Here is an 18,850-nt window from a genome sequence, read left to right as displayed (position 1 = left end):
ACTGTCTGCAACTGTTGTATTTGTCAATTCAACTCCCATTTTCACTTAATTGTCCGATTTGCCCCCTGCCCACTTTGGAGACCACATAAAATACATTCTGCACTCACTTGATGTCAGCGCCTTCTATTGTATCGCATATCCGTTATAAACACATTTGCTCTGTAATAATATGTTCATGAGTTGGGAGATGAGAACTCACATTAATGAATCGATGGATCTAGGCTTTATAAAGATGGCAATGGGATAAAGTTGTGCTACTTGTAGTCGTTTAATGGCATTCCCCGACACGTCAAGTATGCAGTGTTTACCCTGCTGAAAGAAGAAAGAAACAGTTTATGTACAGTGCATTCAGAAAGTATTCATACCCCTTGATTTATTCCACATTTTGTTGTGTTACAGCCTGAATTTAAAATGGATTAATACCCCATAATAACAAAGTGAAAAGATGTTTTTAGAAAATGCTGCAATATATTTTTGCAATATTTCTCATTTAAATAAGTATTCACACCCCTGAGTCAACACATGTTAGAATCACCTTTGGCAGTGATGCTGTGAGTCTTTCTGGGTAAGTCTCTAAGAGCTTTGCACACCTGGATTATATCATATTTGAACATTATTCTTATTTTAATTCTTCAAGCTCTGTCAAGTTGGTTGCTGATCATTGCTAGACAGCAATTTTCAAGTCTTGCCATTGATTATCAAGCCAATTTAGGTCAAAACTGTAACTAGGCAAACTCAAGAACATTCAATGTCGTCTTGGTAAGCAACTCCAGTGTATATTTGGCCTTGTGTTTTAGGTTACTGTCCTGCTGAAAAATGAATTTGTCTCCTAATGTCTGTTGGAAAGCAGACTGAACCAGGTTATCCTCTAGGATTTTGCCTGTGCTAAGCTCTATTCCGTTTCTTTTAACAAAAAAAACCTCCCTTGTCGATGACATGCATACATACCCATAACATGATGCAGCCACCACTATGCTTGAAAATATGAAGAGTGTTACTCAGTGATGTGTTTAATTGGATTTGCCACAAACATAACGCTTTGTATTCAGGACATTGCTTTTCCACATTTTTGGCAGTGTTACTTTAGTGCCTTATTGTAAACAGGATGCATATTTTAGAATATTTGTATTCTGTACAGGCTTTCTTCTTTTCACTCTATCACTTAGGTTAGTATTGTGAAGTAACTACAATGTTGTTGATCCATCCTCAGTTTTCTCCGATCACAGCCATTGAACTCTGTAACTATGATATCCATAACTATGATATCCATGAGCGGTTTCCTTCCTCTCCGGCAACTGAGTTAGGAAGGAAACCTGTATCTTTGCAGTGACTGGGTGTATTGATACACCATCCAAAGTGTAAGTAATAACTTCACCATGCTCAAAGGGATATTCAATGTCTGCTTTTTTAGATTTTTACCCATCTACCAATAGGTGCCCTTTTGTGCGAGGCATTGGAAAACCTCCCTGGTCTTTGTGGTTTAATCTGTGTTTGAAACGCACTGCTTGACTGAGGGACCTTACATATTGTGTGTGTGTGTGATAAAGAGATGAGGTAGTCATTCAAGAATTATGTTAAAAACACTATTATTGCACACAGACTGAGTCCATGCAACTTATTATGTGACTTGTTAAGCACATTTTTACTCCTGAACTTATTTAGGCTTCCCATAGCAAAGGGGTTGAATACTTATTGACTCAAAACATTTCTGCTTTTCATTTTTTAAATTAATTTGTAAAAATGTCTAAAAACATAATTACACTTTGACATTATGGGGTATCGTGTGTAGACCAGTGACACAGAATCTCAATATTTTTTTTTACTCAGGCTGTAACAACAAATCACAAGGCACTGTACATAATCATTGAATTCACATGACGTCCTTGATTCAGTCAAATTACTGTTTCTGACAAAGAATCTGGTAATACTTTACTAGAAGGGGTAAACAGTACATACTGTATAAAGGGATAATTATGCTTGAAGACCAATAACACACACAGACTTTTAAAAGTTCAGATATCGATCAAATACATTTTTTTAATCTTTGTGTGGTTGCAACATACAGGAAACCACATTTTGTATTTCTCAGCCAATTAAAATCGTCGACGTAGTTGCACGTGATTAAAGGCGACATGTTAGCTATACTAATTACATAACCTGGAACATTTAGCCACATGCTAACCTTACCAGGTGGCCGTGATTATATCCTGTTCGTAACAGCCAATTAAAATCGTCAACATAGTTGGACGTGCTCTAACACTTGTTCATGGAAGTGTCCTTAACAGAAGTCCAACGGCACGTTCTGATAATCAAAGCAACTACATCACGTGTAGTTGACTGACTGGTCAAATATCTCTCTGTGTAGTGCCTAGCTCCACGTAATTGTCGCAGATTGTGGCAAGGGTTAGAATCACATGAGTCTCCCCCTCATTTTTAAATGTAGAATAACATTTACTGTGTTAGTGTATTAAGATAGGAACCGTGTTGAAAAGTAGTGAACTACATGTATTTCAACTTGTAATATAATTACATTTTGCGGTAGCTTTGTGGTAGTTGAACTAAATTAAAATATTGGTAGTTCAGTAGTTAATAACTTTTTTTGCCATGTAGTGGTGTAGCTAACTACTGGAACTCCACACAGTGGTGTAAAGTACTTAAGTAAAAATACTTTAAATTACTACATAAGTAGTTCTTTGTGGGGTATTATACCTCACTATTTATATTTTTGACAACTTTTACATCACTACATTTCTTAGGACAATAATGTACTTTTTACTCCATACATACAAAAGTACTCATTACATTTTGAATGCTTAGCAGGACAGGAAAATGGTCCAATTCATTCACTTATCTTTGGTCATCCCTTCTGCCTCTGATCTGGCGGACTCATTAAACACACATGCTTCATTTGTAAATGATGTCTGAGTGTTGGAGTGTGCCCCCGGCTATCCGTAAATTAAAGTGAAAATGGTGCTGTCTGATTTGCTTAATATAAGGAATTTGAAATGATTCATACTTTTACTTTTGATACTTAAGCATATTTAAAACCAAATACATTTAGATTTATTATTCAATTTTACTGGGTGACTTTCACTTGAGTCATTTTCTATTAAGGTACTGAATCTTTACTTTTACTCAAGTATGACAATTTTTACCACCACAAACTACACACAATTTTGTTTAGCAAAAGAAAAACTAAATATGGGTGAAGTAGGCAAGAACGTCCTTTCTTTTTCAGAAATAGACCTGCCTAATTATCACATGAAACATATGTTTTGTGTTTAATGGGCCAAAATTACACATTCTGTTAACATCTGACTCCAGAGTAATCTGTTCTTGCAATTTGTAGTCTATGACATTTTAGATTTAGATGTGATAATTTATCACAAAGTAGTTTGGATGTAGTGAACTACCTCTTTCAAAGTAACATTAATGAAGTAAACTATATTTTTCTTAAGCGTAGCTTGAGTGCAGCTTAACTTCTTCCGGTGTTAAGTAATCGATGACTTGCTAAACTATATGTTCAGAGTGGATTCCCCAAGACTGGGAGGAAAATACAGATAACAGCTTGAAAATGAATTTAATAAAGGAGCTATGGCCTAATAATCATATTGCATAAGCAGACCTATATATATTTATTTATTTTATTTATTTCACCTTTATTTAACCAGGTAGGCAAGTTGAGAACAAGTTCTCATTTACAACCTGAGCAAGATAAAGCAAAGCAGTTTGACACATACAACAACACAGAGTTACACATGGAATAAACAAACATACAGTCAATAATACAGCAGATAAATAAGTCTATATACAATGTGAGCAAGTGAGGAGAGATAAGGGAGATGAAGTCAAAAAAAAAATAACAGAAAAAAGAAAAAAGGCTATGGTGGCGAAGTAAATACAATATAGCAAGTAAAACAGTGGAATGGTTGATTTGCAGTGGAAGAATGCGCAAAGTAGAAATAGAAATAATTGGGTGCAAAGGAGCAAAATAAATACAGTAGGGAAAGAGGTAGTTGTTTGGGCTAAATTATAGATGGGCTATGTACAGGTGCTGTAATCTGTGAGCTGCTCTGACAGCTGGTGCTTAAAGCTAGTGAGGGAGATAAGTGTTTCCAGTTTCAGAGATTTTTGTAGTTCGTTCCAGTCATTGGCAGCAGAGAACTGGAAGGAGAGGCGGTCAAAGGAAGAATTGGTTTTGGGGGGGCCCAGTGAGATATACCTGCTGGAGCGCGTGCTACAGGTGGGTGCTGCTATGGTGACCAGCGAGCTGAGAAAAGGGGGGACTTTACCTAGCAGGGTATTGTAGATGACCTGGAGCCAGTGGGTTTGACGACGAGTATGAAGCGAGGCCCAGCCAACGAGAGTGTACAGGTCGCAGTGGTGGGTAGTATATGGGGCTTTGGTGACAAAACGGATGGCACTGTGATAGACTGCATCCAATTTATTGAGTAGGGTATTGGAGGCTATTTTGTAAATGACATCGCCGAAGTCGAGGATTGGTAGGATGGTCAGTTTTACAAGGGTATGTTTGGCAGCATGAGTGAAGGATACTTTGTTGCAGAATAGGAAGCCAATTCTAGATTTAACTTTGGATTTGAGATGTTTGATGTGAGTCTGGAAGGAGAGTTTACAGTCTAACCAGACACCTAGGTATTTGTAGTTGTCCACATATTCTAAGTCAGAGCCGTCCAGAGTAGTGATGTTGGACAGGCGGGCAGGTGCAGGCAGCGATCGGTTGAAGAGCATGCATTTAGTTTTACTTGTATTTAAGAGCAATTGGAGGCCACGGAAGGAGAGTTGTATGGCATTGAAGCTCACCTGGAGGGTTGTTAACACAGTGTCCAAAGAAGGGCCAGAAGTATACAGAATGGTGTCGTCTGCGTAGAGGTGGATCAGAGACTCACCAGCAGCAAGAGCGACATCATTGATGTATACAGAGAAGAGAGTCGGTCCAAGAATTGAACCCTGTGGCACCCCCATAGAGACTGCCAGAGGCCCGGACAACAGACCCTCCGATTTGACACACTGAACTCTATCAGAGAAGTAGTTGGTGAACCAGGCGAGGCAATCATTTGAGAAGCCAAGGCTATCGAGTCTGCCGATGAGGATGTGGTGATTGACAGAGTCGAAAGCCTTGGCCAGGTCAATGAATACGGCTGCACAGTATTGTTTCTTATCGATGGCGGTTAAGATATCGTTTAGGACCTTGAGCGTGGCTGAGGTGCACCCATGACCAGCTCTGAAACCAGTTTGCATAGCGGAGAAGGTATGGTGGGATTCGGAATGGTCGGTAATCTGTTTGTTTACATTTAAGTCATTTAGCAGACGCTCTTATCCAGAGCGACTTACAAATCGGAAAGTTCATACATATTCATTTGTTGACTTGGCTTTCGAAGACCTTAGAAAGGCAGGGTAGGATAGATATAGGTCTGTAGCAGTTTGGGTCAAGAGTGTCCCCCCTTTGAAGAGGGGGATGACCGCAGCTGCTTTCAAATCTTTGGGAATCTCAGACGACACGAAAGAGAGGTTGAACAGGCTAGTAATAGGGATGGCAACAATTTCAGCAGATAATTTTAGAAAGAAAGGGTCCAGATTATCTAGCCCGGCTGATTTGTAGGGGTCCAGATTTTGCAGCTCATTCAGAACATCAGCTGACTGGATTTGGGAGAAGGAGAAATGGGGAAGGCTTGGGCGAGTAGCTGTGGGGGGTGCAGTGCTGTTGACCGGGGTAGGGGTAGCCAGGTGGAAAGCATGGCCAGCCGTAGAAAAATGCTTATTGAAATTCTCAATTATAGTGATTTTATCAGTGGTGACAGAGTTTCCTATCCTCAGTGCAGTGGGCAGCTGGGAGGAGGTGTTCTTATTCTCCATGGACTTTTCAGTGTCCCAGAACTTTTTTGAGTTTGTGTTGCAGGAAGCACATTTCTGCTTGAAAAGCTAGCCTTGGCTTTTCTAACTGCCTTGGTATATTGGTTTCTAGCTTCCCTGAAAAGTTGCATATCACGGGGGCTGTTCGATGCTAATGCAGAACGCCATAGGATGTTTTTGTGTTGGTTAAGGGCAGTCAGGTCTGGAGAGAACCAAGGGCTATATCTGTTCCTGGTTCTAAATTTCTTGAATGGGGCATGATTATTTAAGATGGTGAGGAAGGCATTTAAAAAAAAAAAACAGGCATCCTCTACTGACGGGATGAGATCAATATCCTTCCAGGATACCCCGGCCAGGTCGATTAGAAAGGCCTGCTCGCTGAAGTGTTTCAGGGAGCGTTTGACAGTGATGAGTGGAGGTCGTTTGACCGCTGACCCATTACGGATGCAGGCAATGAGGCAGTGATCGCTGAGATCTTGTATTTATATATATATACAGTGGGGAGAACAAGTATTTGATACACTGCCGATTTTGCAGGTTTTCCTACTTACAAAGCATGTAGATGTCTGTAATTTTTATCATAGGTACACTTCAACTGTGAGAGACGGAATCTAAAACAAAAATCCAGAAAATCACATTGTATGATTTTTAAGTAATTAATTTGCATTTTATTGCATGACATAAGTATTTGATCACCTACCAACCAGTAAGAATTCCGGCTCTCACAGACCTGTTAGTTTTTCTTTAAGAAGCCCTCCTGTTCTTCACTCATTACCTGTATTAACTGCACCTGTTTGAACTCGTTACCTGTATAAAAGACACCTGTCCACACACTCAATCAAACAGACTCCAACCTCTCCACAATGGCCAAGACCAGAGAGCTGTGTAAGGACATCAGGGATACAATTGTAGACCTGCACAAGGCTGGGATGGGCTACAGGACAATAGGCAAGCAGCTTGGTGAGAAGGCAACAACTGTTGGCGCAATTATTAGAAAATGGAAGAAGTTCAAGATGACGGTCAATCACCCTCGGTCTGGGGCTCCATGCAAGATCTCACCTCGTGGGGCATCAATGATCATGAGGAAGGTGAGGGATCAGCCCAGAACTACACGGCAGGACCTGGTCAATGACCTGAAGAGAGCTGGGACCACAGTCTCAAAGAAAACCATTAGTAACACACCATGCCGTCATGGATTAAAATCCTGCAGCGCATGCAAGGTCCCCCTGCTCAAGCCAGCGCATGTCCAGGCCCGTCTGAAGTTTGCCAATGACCATCTGGATGATCCAGAGGAGGAATGGGAGAAGGTCATGTGGTCTGATGAGACAAAAATAGAGCTTTTTGGTCTAAACTCCACTCGCCGTGTTTGGAGGAAGAAGAAGGATGAGTACAACCCCAAGAACACCATCCCAACCGTGAAGCATGGAGGTGGAAACATCATTCTTTGGGGATGCTTTTCTGCAAAGGGGACAGGACGACTGCACCGTATTGAGGGGAGGATGGATGGGGCCATGTATCGCGAGATCTTGGCCAACAACCTCCTTCCCTCAGTAAGAGCATTGAAGATGGGTCGTGGCTGGTTCTTCCAGCATGACAACGACCCGAAACACACAGCCAGGGCAACTAAGGAGTGGCTCCGTAAGAAGCATCTCAAGGTCCTGGAGTGGCCTAGCCAGTCTCCAGACCTGAACCCAATAGAAAATCTTTGGAGGGAGCTGAAAGTCCGTATTGCCCAGCGACAGCCCCGAAACCTGAAGGATCTGGAGAAGGTCTGTATGGAGGAGTGGGCCAAAATCCCTGCTGCAGTGTGTGCAAACCTGGTCAAGAACTACAGGAAACGTATGATCTCTGTAATTGCACACAAAGGTTTCTGTACCAAATATTAAGTTCTGCTTTTCTGATGTATCAAATACTTATGTCATGCAATAAAATGCAAATTAATTACTTAAAAATCATACAATATTTTTTTCTGGATTTTTGTTTTAGATTCCGTCTCTCACAGTTGAAGTGTAACTATGATAAAAATGACAGACCTCTACATGCTTTGTAAGTAGGAAAACCTGCAAAATCGGCAGTGTATCAAATACTTGTTCTCCCCACTGTATATATATATATATAGCCTAAATATATCTCAATTGCTACGACATTGACACTTACCCTCTCAGCCACATATTTGACCGACTGAACACTGGTTCCATACAGATTGTCGTTGTATTGGCCCGCCTCTATGAACTTGTGCTCTTGGATGTCCTGCTCCATCTGCTCTCTGGACATTACAAAATGGTAGTCCCGCCCATCGACCTCGTAGTCCCTTCTTGATCGAGTGGTATCTTTGGTACAAGAGAAGGAGGCAAAGAGGTAAAAGAAAGTGAATTTAAAAGGAGGTAAAAGGAGGAAATTGTTTAACTGAATGTGCAAATTATTGTTGAAGAGGGACTTATAGAGGGGGCAGTGTTTAGAGTGATTGGTTTAACAACTTAAGTGTCATTGTGTCCTTGAAACAAATTCAATATGATCCTAGATAAACGTCAAGGACATATTTAATCCCAAATTATAGGGCGATGCGTCTCAAAATCAGACGACATCTACAGCCGTCCATCGGATGACAATTTTTAAAAATACATTTAGTCATTTAGCAGACGCTCCTATCCAGAGCGACTTACCGGAGCAATTGGGGTTAAGTGCATTGCTTAAGGGAACATCGACATATATTTCACCTAGTCGAAACCGCGACCTTTCAAATGTTTTATTTTTATCAATCTATTTGTTAGAAAAAGACACAAACTTCATTCAACCACTTTGAAATCAAGGTCTTTAAACAATCAGGGGGGAAAAAAGTTGTTCGCAAGACAACATTTAAAGATAGAGTCCTTAATTGAAACAATAAAGCGGTCACCCCGCCTCGGTTTTGGTAGAAAGCTGAGGGATGGGCCTGGAGAAATGTAACCCCTCTCAAATTCACAGACAGAGCTATGGATGCAAAGACTGACCATCCATGAAATAAAAAAAATATTGTTTTAAGCATGTTTTTGAGGCTATATAGGATTTATTTACATTGTTTTACAAACATTGCAGTGAAATACGTTTCTATTAAGGGGTTCTGATGGGGTACGACAGTTGAACTAAGCACATGAGCCATTTATAAGTTATATTCTTCAAGAATCAATGAGTATTGATATTTAATGTATAAGTCCACAAATGGCTGTAGCAACTAAGGATTCTCGCTTTAAATGTCATTTGTTAGTATGGTCCCACTTTACAATAAGTGGCTCTAATACCTTTTTATTTACAATAGAGTTACGAAAGGCAGGCACAGTGTGATCACAGTGTAGATACACAAACACAACTGCCTGTTTGTGTGTGTAAACAAACTAATTCATTGTGCACTGTTAGAAGAACATTTTTCAAAATAACATGATCGTTTTGAACCCATTATAACTAGTACACCTACGCTGAAATCTGGAGGATGTAGGGTTTTCAGTGTGATAGAATGTAAACCCAGTGTAAGTGTTATAATACTCTAAGGTGCTCGATTCAATCCGTATCGCGGAAGTTCAGCGCAATAACACAATTGAAATTTAAAGGCAATGTTCGCGCGTTCGCAGAGACTACATTCACGGTAAACGCTGCATATGTCGGCTCAATTGGAAATGACCTTTACACTTTAAATTGCCCTACAGCGCTGCACTTCCATGACAGGGATTGAATCAAGCCCTGAATGTGCTTTTGTTCAATCAGAATTTTTGGCATACGTGTTGACGTAAATGTGTATAATAGGGAAATCTATAGATTCTCTGTCGCGTTGGTTAAAAAATGTGTAGGTTTTTCCGGGGAATATATAGATTTACCAGTGAGAACAGAAATCTACATATTCCCCACGACGAATCTGTAGATCTCCTGGTAACTGTGTATAGAGAGGCATTTTAGTTTTTTTAAATGTCAATACTTCTACATTTTGAATCAAATACTTACAACAGAGTGGAACCTATTCTACTACCTTTCACTACATTGACTTTACCAACAACTTTGTTACACTACATATATTCTGTATACCAGCAACTAAGTGGCTTACTTACCTCGTTGCCCTGAACTGTTAGCTGCTTTATTTGGTTTTAAAAATAGAAAGATAAGTAAATGAAAACAAACAAAATGAAAACAAAAAATATGACATCAAGTACACAGTGATGTGAAATATACAATAGTATTAAATACTCAATTTAGTTTAGTCCAATATTGATAGTCCCAAAAATGCAAGTCTTCATGATCACTTTCATTACATGACGCTCAGTCTCCTGATTCCCAAAATCAAATAGGAGCAAAAAAAGTTATAAAACTTTTCACAGGCCTGCTATTAAGACAACCATGCGGCTTGTATGTGCAAAATAATTGGATTGTGAGACCACATTAATTGTGTACAGACGAGAAATGTGTGAAAAATGGTTTTTAAGAGTAAAATGCTCCTTTAAGCCAGAAACGCTACCGTCCACGAACCTTTGAACTTAGTAGTATGGCCTCACTATCTTTCATACTGGTCTACAACAGTCATACAGCTTTTAAACTAAAAACTACCAAAACACCAAATCCTGTTGTCCGTAAAACTATATCCAAATGTGTTCCCATAGCTTCTGTTGGATTGTGAAAAAATAAAGTTTGTAGTAACTTAAAAAAAAATATAAAACTAACCATCGATTACAGTGTCTCCTGGCCCATAGACTACATTCAGTGTGAGGAACCATTTAACATCAAGTTCTAAAACCCTGAACTTCCCCTTTAATGGTTCAATTAAATTGCACATGTGAATAGAAGTGAATAATAAGATCCTACATTACTATTGTCATCAAGAAATATTCTCTGGATAATTTAACCAAGTATGTAATATACAAAACAAAGAACCCAAAAAAAACATGTAAGAGGAAAAAATAAAATGCCTTTTGATGAGAAATTAGGAAAAACAATGAATCAAACACTATAATGACATAACAAATTAAGGAGATGGATATAAACCACTAGCACAATGGTGTATTGGCAGCACAGTGGAATTTACAAGGGCAACGGTGGTATCTACTGTTTATAGGGAGAGCTAATCACAAGGGCACATGATCACACAATTCATTTTTGATGCAGCAACTGTCTCCACCCTAAGACAGCGTGGAAAACTGACTCCTGGGTCCAGATGTATCAAGCATCTCAGAGTAGGAGTGCTGCTCTAGGATCAGGTCCTCTCTGTCCATGAAATCTTATCCATTTTGATCTAAGAGGCAAAACTGATCCTAAAATCAGCGCTCCTACTCCGAGAAGCTTGTTACCTAAGGCCCCTGGTTTCCTTGCGAATGTACAGGTACTTACGTGGCACGCAGGAGCCAAATTTTTCAGGGTATTCTGATATCAGGTCGTCATTGATTCTGTCCTTCATTGGTCCAAGGATTATGACGGGTCTGGCGTAATTAACTGAAAGATAAAATGTGTCGATTGACTAATTTACAGACGTTTGAGGCTATAACTGTCCCCCTAGCGTTACTCTCTGCAGTAATTGTGGGCATGCAATTTTACTACAATAGCCACTTACCCATTGTCACGCTATATCCGAGCAAGACGATGCATGCTAGCGCCAGAACGGGTTTGATGTCTCGAGACTCAACAAGTGATTACTTCCTGTAAATAACTAGTATGGGAAGAACTTGTTGAATCTTGCCTGAATCTTCCTGCAGGAGTTAACAGGAAGTCATCAATTGTTTTATATCTGGATTTTAAAACCTTGTGGCACTAGTACACATTGGCTTGCATGGATATAGCCTGACAATGTGTAAGTGGCTAATGTTTCACTGACTGAAAAAGTGCTGAGGCATTAACAAGGACCGCTTTGGTGAAAGATTGGAGTACTCACTCTCATGTCGAATGACAGGCTCATAAGAGAGAATCATGTCCTCTTGACTCCCTGGTGACATGAAACAAGAAAACGGTTACTAAAATAGTTACTATAAAACAGAAAACGGTTACTAAAAACAAACATGACATACATGTTCATGCTTATTCTCATGATCAAGTGTCTCACGACAGGAGAAATGTCAATCTGGATGAGTAAAGAAGTGATTAGATACTTGCAATGAAAACACTCTTGGTGTAAATTGTGACTTTGCCACACTAAAAATAGGGATTGAGAGACTCTGTTGCCAAGGGAGTTCAACTCCTCTGCTGCACTATGCAAACAGGCTTTTCAAGTATACATTTTACAACAAACAAACAAACGGAGGTTCTTTTCTCTCGTCTGAAATTACGACCAGTGGATGCATTTTGATTTAGAGCTGTGGCCACAAATGAGTGTACTGAGTGGATAATCAAACTACAGCTGGTAGGGACTGCCATATGGACCTCAAAAGGAACCCTTGACCATCAGTCAAGTTATGACTATGGTGATATATTGGTCGCTTCATTGCATTACTTGTCCATACACTTAAATAATATGACATCAAATCAGTTTCTTTAGTCAAAAGATTGTCAATATAGGCCTAATTTAATTTAGGTCACGATTATAGCTCTCAGGAGGATGATCACATTGGGTGCTTGTCTCAAAACCGAAAAAAAACCTCTTTGCCACGATTAATTTACCCTTCTACTATAACACACCAAGTGCCCTGCTTCACTTTGAAGGCTTCAGCATAACACCTATAAAACCTATATGAACTGTTATCTGGCAACTCACAGTTGTATTTAATTGGTGCTTCTTTGGCATGTTAAGTTAATTGGTTAGTATGCGCAAAACACAGCCACATCAACATTCCCCCCATACTAGCCATAGTTATACTGTAATTATAAAGTGTCAATCTACTTCACATAATTGGTGCTTTTTTATTTATTTCATATGAAACACAAGACGGTACCAACGTGATTTTGTTCTGCATCTATTTGTACTCTGATCCCGGGATTTGGACTCAACATAACATGAATAATAATATATAATAGTTATATAAAAATAAGAGGAGAAAGCAAATGTTACACAGGTGGGTGTCCATTATTGTCGCAGTAAAGTAAAAAGTTGTGACAGAAAAAGAAATGGGAGACAAGAACACCTTCTTTCTTGTCATGGGATTCAACAATGCAATGTGTCAAACTCATTCCATGGAGAAACATTCAAAATGTACTATAAGTGAGATAATTAAAAAGCACAAATATACATTGCATTGACAGTAAGAACCCCTTAGCATGCCAGCCTAAAAAGAGCTGATCCCATTCAGATGACCAGTGTATATCCAAACAGATAACACCTGTCTGTTATAGAAAGAGACAGAGAGATTTACTATAAACAGAATAGTTGCATTAAAAAAAAGTACATTTATTTCCAGACTTAAACACTTTGTTTCCGTCTTTCTTTTTTTTTGTGTCATGCAAACAATCCTAATGTTAGGTGACAGAAATCAAGACAATCAGGTCCCAAAGTGAGTCGTGATACTGCAGCATGCAAACAGGCTATCTAAAAAAGAGTTAATAAGGTAGCGAAAAAACAAAGAGGGAGGAAACAAGCCCAAACTCAAAAGGGAAATGTGTTGGGGGGGGTGGGAGATTTGTTTGACTGAAACGACAGGACCATTCCTAAACCAACTTACTCAGCGTCTTTGTCCCATACCCGTCATCACCTATTCCTGGGATGTCCTACATGGCCGTCCCAAGAGAGCAAAGACAAGGAGAGAAGGCAAGGATAGCCGGAAAAGAGGAAGGAAGAGGTAAGTGGCGTTAAAGAGGTGAAACGGTGAAACCCTGAAAGGCAAGATTGGTTAGTCCAGCTCAGATCATCTGTCTCAGTTCAGACACTGTGCAGACACCAGACGACCAGCCTAAACCGGTCCTAACTAGCTCAGCACCAGTACAGTTTCAGTTCTCTTATATCACCCCTTTCAGTAATCCTCACACGCTGTAATTAAAAATACATTTTTATTTTAGATTTTTTAGGTCATATCAGATAAGGGGGGAACATGATAGATGAGCCCCGGGGGAAGTTTTGAGGAACCACTGGTGACTGCTCAGTGCTTGACACCGGCAGATCCTGACTTGAGCTCCCAGATGCCATCACTCCACCAGAGCCAAAAGAGAGAGAAAAAAAGATAGGAGGGGGGCCGGCACACGTCTCGACAACGCACCTATGTATCACCTATATGTGCCTGTGTCAGTGTTTGTACCTGTATGTGTGAGTATGTTCGAGCCTACAGTACTTACGTTCGGAATCACTGCCATCCTGCTCACCCAGCTCGTTCTTGTAGAATGGGAACTTTCGTGTAAAGATGAAGTTGTTTTTACGCTTGTCATTGAATGACTGTGGAGGAAAGAAAGCATGGGGTGGGGCAAACAGGGAGCTCTAATTGTTGCCACATTCATGCTGACAAACCAACTAGCTGCAATATGTGGGACATGAAGAATTGATGGCGGTCACCAAAAATGTTACACATGACTGACATTACAGTACTGACGCTACACTAGCTGATTCATCCCTCAGAGCAGAGTTTAATTATAATAGCCTAATCATTCATGTTGTTGATTTTGCAAAGAAAATATTCAATAAATGAATCAAGACATTTGACAAAAACTCTCATCTTGTTTTACAAATTCGAATTGCAATAACAAAGATGCGGTTTGACAATAACACTGTCAAAATGACTCAATTTGTGATAGAGAAGAATTACCCAGCAATATCTGCCATCATTTACTTCATGTGCCATAATTGCACCCGAAACATTCTGAAAACACTTGAAAATAAAACAAGAACAGAAGTTGAAAAGAAAACACACATAATTGCCGATATGTGGTAGCCATGCAGCAAACACGTTACCAGGGTCATGCTATGAAAGAAGGAACATGGCTGTGACACAAATGACTGTCCAACAATCATGCAGGTTAGAACTTCGGGAGGTGGAGGGATGAGATCCCATGCCATGGCAGTTGGGAGTTCTAGGAGCTAAAATGATTACACTTTTTTTAAAGAGAAGTTGTGCGTAGTGCTGTTTGAGGAGCTTGGAGGCAGCGTGGAGGAGACTGAAGGAATAGCAGTTGTAGTGTTTATCTGCGGTGGATACTCATTTGCAGCCATGTACTTCATGAACCCATTCTAAAAGGTATATTCTTTGAACCAGCAATGACCACCGCAACTGGTTCAATAGCAGCCTCAACTGCATGTGTTCGATACATTTGGCTCTAACTGTCAGCTGAAATAAGTGTGTCCAATGGGTGGATTAAGGTGTGCATAAAAGTTGAGAATTGTATCAAGTAGTGAGAGTAGTAAGCTGTATCATGTAATCACAGTGGATGTGATTCTTACACAGGGGTATCATAAGGATTGACATACTGGCATATTTGTTAACGTGGGTAACATCTGTGACAGACTAATTATCGTGTTAATTTACAATTGAGAAGGATACAGCAATGCGACTACTGCAATGTGTGCTCAGAATATGTACTATTTCTCATGATATTACACACATAGGGCTCTGGTCAAAAGTAGTGCACTACATACGGAATATGATGTCTTTTGGGACGCATACTTAGATGTCCTATTGCATTTAATCATAGCTGTAAAGGACATGCTGTAAACGATGCACACAGCCTAGAAAAAGTATTCACCCCTTTAGGGATTTAAACCTGATCAGTTATGCAAGTCACTGACTGTAAAATAATTATTGTATTGACACAACTGCTGGAGAAATCCTGCTTCTTAGCCCATTAGTGCTGAAAGTTTGGCCCAGAGCCACATCAAAATACAGGGACCATTTCATGTTTCAAAAGTCTGCTTTACAAGACACACATTCAGAGCTAGTTATGACATTGCCATGGATACTTTCCCAACAGACAAGCTTATTCAGATGAAAAGGGTTCTGGGTAGACCCTAAGGCCATACAAATGTAATAAAATGTTAAACATATCTTTTTTAAATATATTTTTTTAAGTGAAGCACGCAAGCAAATAAAATAAAGTGTTCAAATACTATAATCGACCTTAGTTCAACACCTAGTGACCAAATCAAGAGATTTTAGCCTCTTTGGGAGGCCAAGAGGCATAGTTCAGCCATAATCTAAGAGGAAGTTGTGTGTCTCCTTACTGGAAGCTTGAGGACATTATTTTATTTGCAATTTGTCAATACAACTTTCCCCCAAAAAAATCATTGAAAAATAAACATTTAAATACATTTGTATGGCCTAACCCTCCAAAACCTATTGGAACCCTTTTAAATAAGAATGCAGCAAATTCAAACCAAAATCTTCTCTTTACTTGTAACATAGGTAGGCAAAAACATTGATGAACACTGGCTGAATGTCCTGCTGTTATGTCCAAAATTGAATAAGAGTACAAAGTATGGTCATTTGGCTTCTGCTTCCGCAGAGGCTGGGAGTTTCATGAAATAAAAAGAATATCCTCAAATGCTTCATTAAAACAAATCTAATTATCTAAATGTGCAATGTTTATTTAGGGTCAGGGCCGTGAGGGATAGCTGTCAGGGAGAGGGGACAGCCAGTAGAGACGTGTTGAGGTCTTTTCCACTCAGGCAGAGAGAGCTTAGGCTAATACTATAGATGGCCATACATGACTATCACAACCTCCCCTAATGTGAGGGTAATCTGATTAATTTCACATTAATTCAGAAAAAACTAAGTTTAGAGGCTACTTTTTCAACTTAACAAAGGAATTTATTTGATAAATGTGGGTTTACAAGTGTTTCCATTTCGTAAAACGTCTTCAAAAGTTAAGTTGACTTGCCAGTCCTTAGTATAAGATTGAACTTACCCCTTTTGAATCGATTCCAGGTTTGGCATTGAACTTCACTGTCTTTAGACGTGCTCGTTCTTTCCTCTCAACCCTGCCAGTGCAAGGAAAGACACATGTAAAATAAAAAATAATAATTAGAGTGGCTTTTCCATTTCTCCAATGCTCTCTGCGGCAATTGATTTTCTTGTCATTTTGTGGGCCTTCACTCAGTCTACCCAGAAGCACCCCCATGGGGCAGAGAAAATGTTGCAGTTTTAAAGTTTAGTCCCTGAAGTTCTACACATTTCACCATGACTTATGCCATATTCATATGGAATTCAGGACCCCTGGGCACGTGCCTTGCCTACCCGGTCAGTAATTCGGCCATGATGACAACAAGGTTTAGATAACTGGCTAGACTAACTTACCTAGCAATCTATAAAATGTTAGTTGACATTGGCTAATTGATTGACTGTCAGTAACTGACAAGAGGAAAACTGCTGATGTGCTAAATTTCAAAATTGCAGGTTGTCTATTCTACTATGCTATCTCAACAGTAAGTTGAGACCCGACAGGACCCCCCCCCCCCCCGTGGTCAGGGGCCCTACATGCAGCGCGTTGTCTGCACATAGGCAGAGGCGCTTGGGAACCTACCACACCTAATACACCTTTGAACTTCAGATAAATGGACTGGTAACTGAATGCTTTAGGAATGGAGACTGTAGGACAATATAATCTCTCATGTCATATACCAATATATCTCTGTTCAGCCTTGTGTTCATTTCTCAGCTATGCTTGCTAATAAAAGAGCTACACTGAACAAAAAATATAAACGCAACATGTAAAGTGTTGGTCCCATGTTTCATGAGCTGAAATAAAAGATCCCAGAAATTTTCCAAAGGCTAAATAATCGTATTTCTCTCAAATTATGTGCACAAATTTGTTTACATCCCTGTTAGTGAGCATTTCTCCTTTGCCGAGCTAATCCATCCACCTGACAGGTGTGGCATATCAAGAAGCTGATTAAACAGCATGATCATTACACAGGTGCACCTTGTGCTGGGGACAATGAAAGGCCACTCTAAAATGTGCAGTTTTGTCACGCAATACAATGCCACAGATGTCTGATGTTTTGAGGGAGCGTGCAATTGGCATACTGATTGCAGGAATGTCCACCAGAGCTGTTGCCAGAGAGTTGAATGTTGCTTTTGAATTGCTCTGCTATTATTCTTGTATGAGGTATTATTGGTTGGGTTACCCACCCCTGTGCTGTAACGTGTGTTTTAGATGGTGCGTCTTATCTTTTCTCTCCATTGGCTATCTGGCAAACAGGCTACACTCTAGGCATGGGCAATTATTTCCCATGGAGGGCCACATTAGAATATATTTTTGCCATCGTGGGCCAGAATCATATTACAGGATTATACATCATGTGTACGACTGTGTTGACAGATATATTTACTGTAAATCACGTCCAGATATGCAATTTATTTAACTTTTTTAACATGCACAGAAATAAACCACATTCATGTTCTCCTTTTGGTAGGTATTTTCATTATTAAACATGCAATGAACTACACAGAGGGAAAAGTACACTGTGCATTCAGAACCACGGACAGAACTCTTGTTAACGGGTATGCACAAAAACAAAAAGAGAGAGAGAGAGCTCAACATTACATTTAAACTACTCAATCAGTGTGAGGAGTGAAGTCTCTGATGGGCATTGACTAGAGCAGTGAAGTCAGGTATAGTTTCTGACATCGCTATGCGCAGGATTGCTGAGAGGTGAGAGTCAGTAAGAGATGATCTGTGCCTTGACTTGTTATATTTCATCACTGAAAATGTCTGTTCACATACATAGGTCGACCCAAACAGTACAAACATCTGAGCATGACTCCTAATCATTGGAAAGTTTTGTTCATTGAAAGATGCATAGAACCTCGTCAGTGACATTGTTTTGAATAGTTCTCCAATCACTGCATCAGACTGAAGATCGATAAGATCAAGCTGCAGGTCAGTGGGAGCATTAGCCACATTCAAGGTGAAAGGAGAGGAAACCAACAACATGTCATTTTCTAACACTTTGAAATCCTCAAAACAACGAGAACTCACCTTTCAAAGCACGCAGTACTTCTCCCGTTGGTCATCTGATAGGGAACAGACTAGTAATGTCAGAAGGTGGGTGAGATTGTTGGCTTCTACTTGGCTGGTCAGGAAGAGTCATTTTCCTTTGAAGGCTTTGATAAGGCTGTAC

The 18,850-nt window shown here is 39.8% G+C and overlaps 1 protein-coding gene across 31 annotated transcripts in view; it reads right to left on the bottom strand.

Annotated features, from left to right (window-relative positions):
- LOC139584449 (disks large homolog 2-like) overlaps positions 1 to 18,850 on the bottom strand; it is a 349,254-nt gene that overhangs the window by 2,537 nt on the left and 327,867 nt on the right. For 17 of the 31 annotated variants that reach the window (XM_071416318.1, XM_071416353.1, XM_071416427.1 and 14 more), the window contains 6 exons: positions 16,636 to 16,708; positions 14,080 to 14,176; positions 11,756 to 11,806; positions 11,218 to 11,319; positions 8,029 to 8,201; positions 200 to 312 (listed from right to left, as the gene is read on the bottom strand). In XM_071416318.1, coding sequence (XP_071272419.1) covers positions 200 to 312; positions 8,029 to 8,201; positions 11,218 to 11,319; positions 11,756 to 11,806; positions 14,080 to 14,176; positions 16,636 to 16,708 — 609 coding nt within the window. Of the gene's footprint in view, positions 1 to 199; positions 313 to 8,028; positions 8,202 to 11,217; positions 11,320 to 11,755; positions 11,807 to 13,472; positions 13,519 to 14,079; positions 14,177 to 16,635; positions 16,709 to 18,850 lie in introns of those variants that run through there. The other 14 variants (XM_071416336.1, XM_071416362.1, XM_071416539.1 and 11 more) reach the window with 5 other exon arrangements.

Source organism: Salvelinus alpinus, chromosome 1, assembly GCF_045679555.1.
Source record: "Salvelinus alpinus chromosome 1, SLU_Salpinus.1, whole genome shotgun sequence".
Classification (NCBI taxonomy): Eukaryota; Metazoa; Chordata; class Actinopteri; order Salmoniformes; family Salmonidae; genus Salvelinus; species Salvelinus alpinus.
Note: the sequence above shows the minus strand (reverse complement) of the source record. Positions and strands in the feature narration are given on the sequence as shown.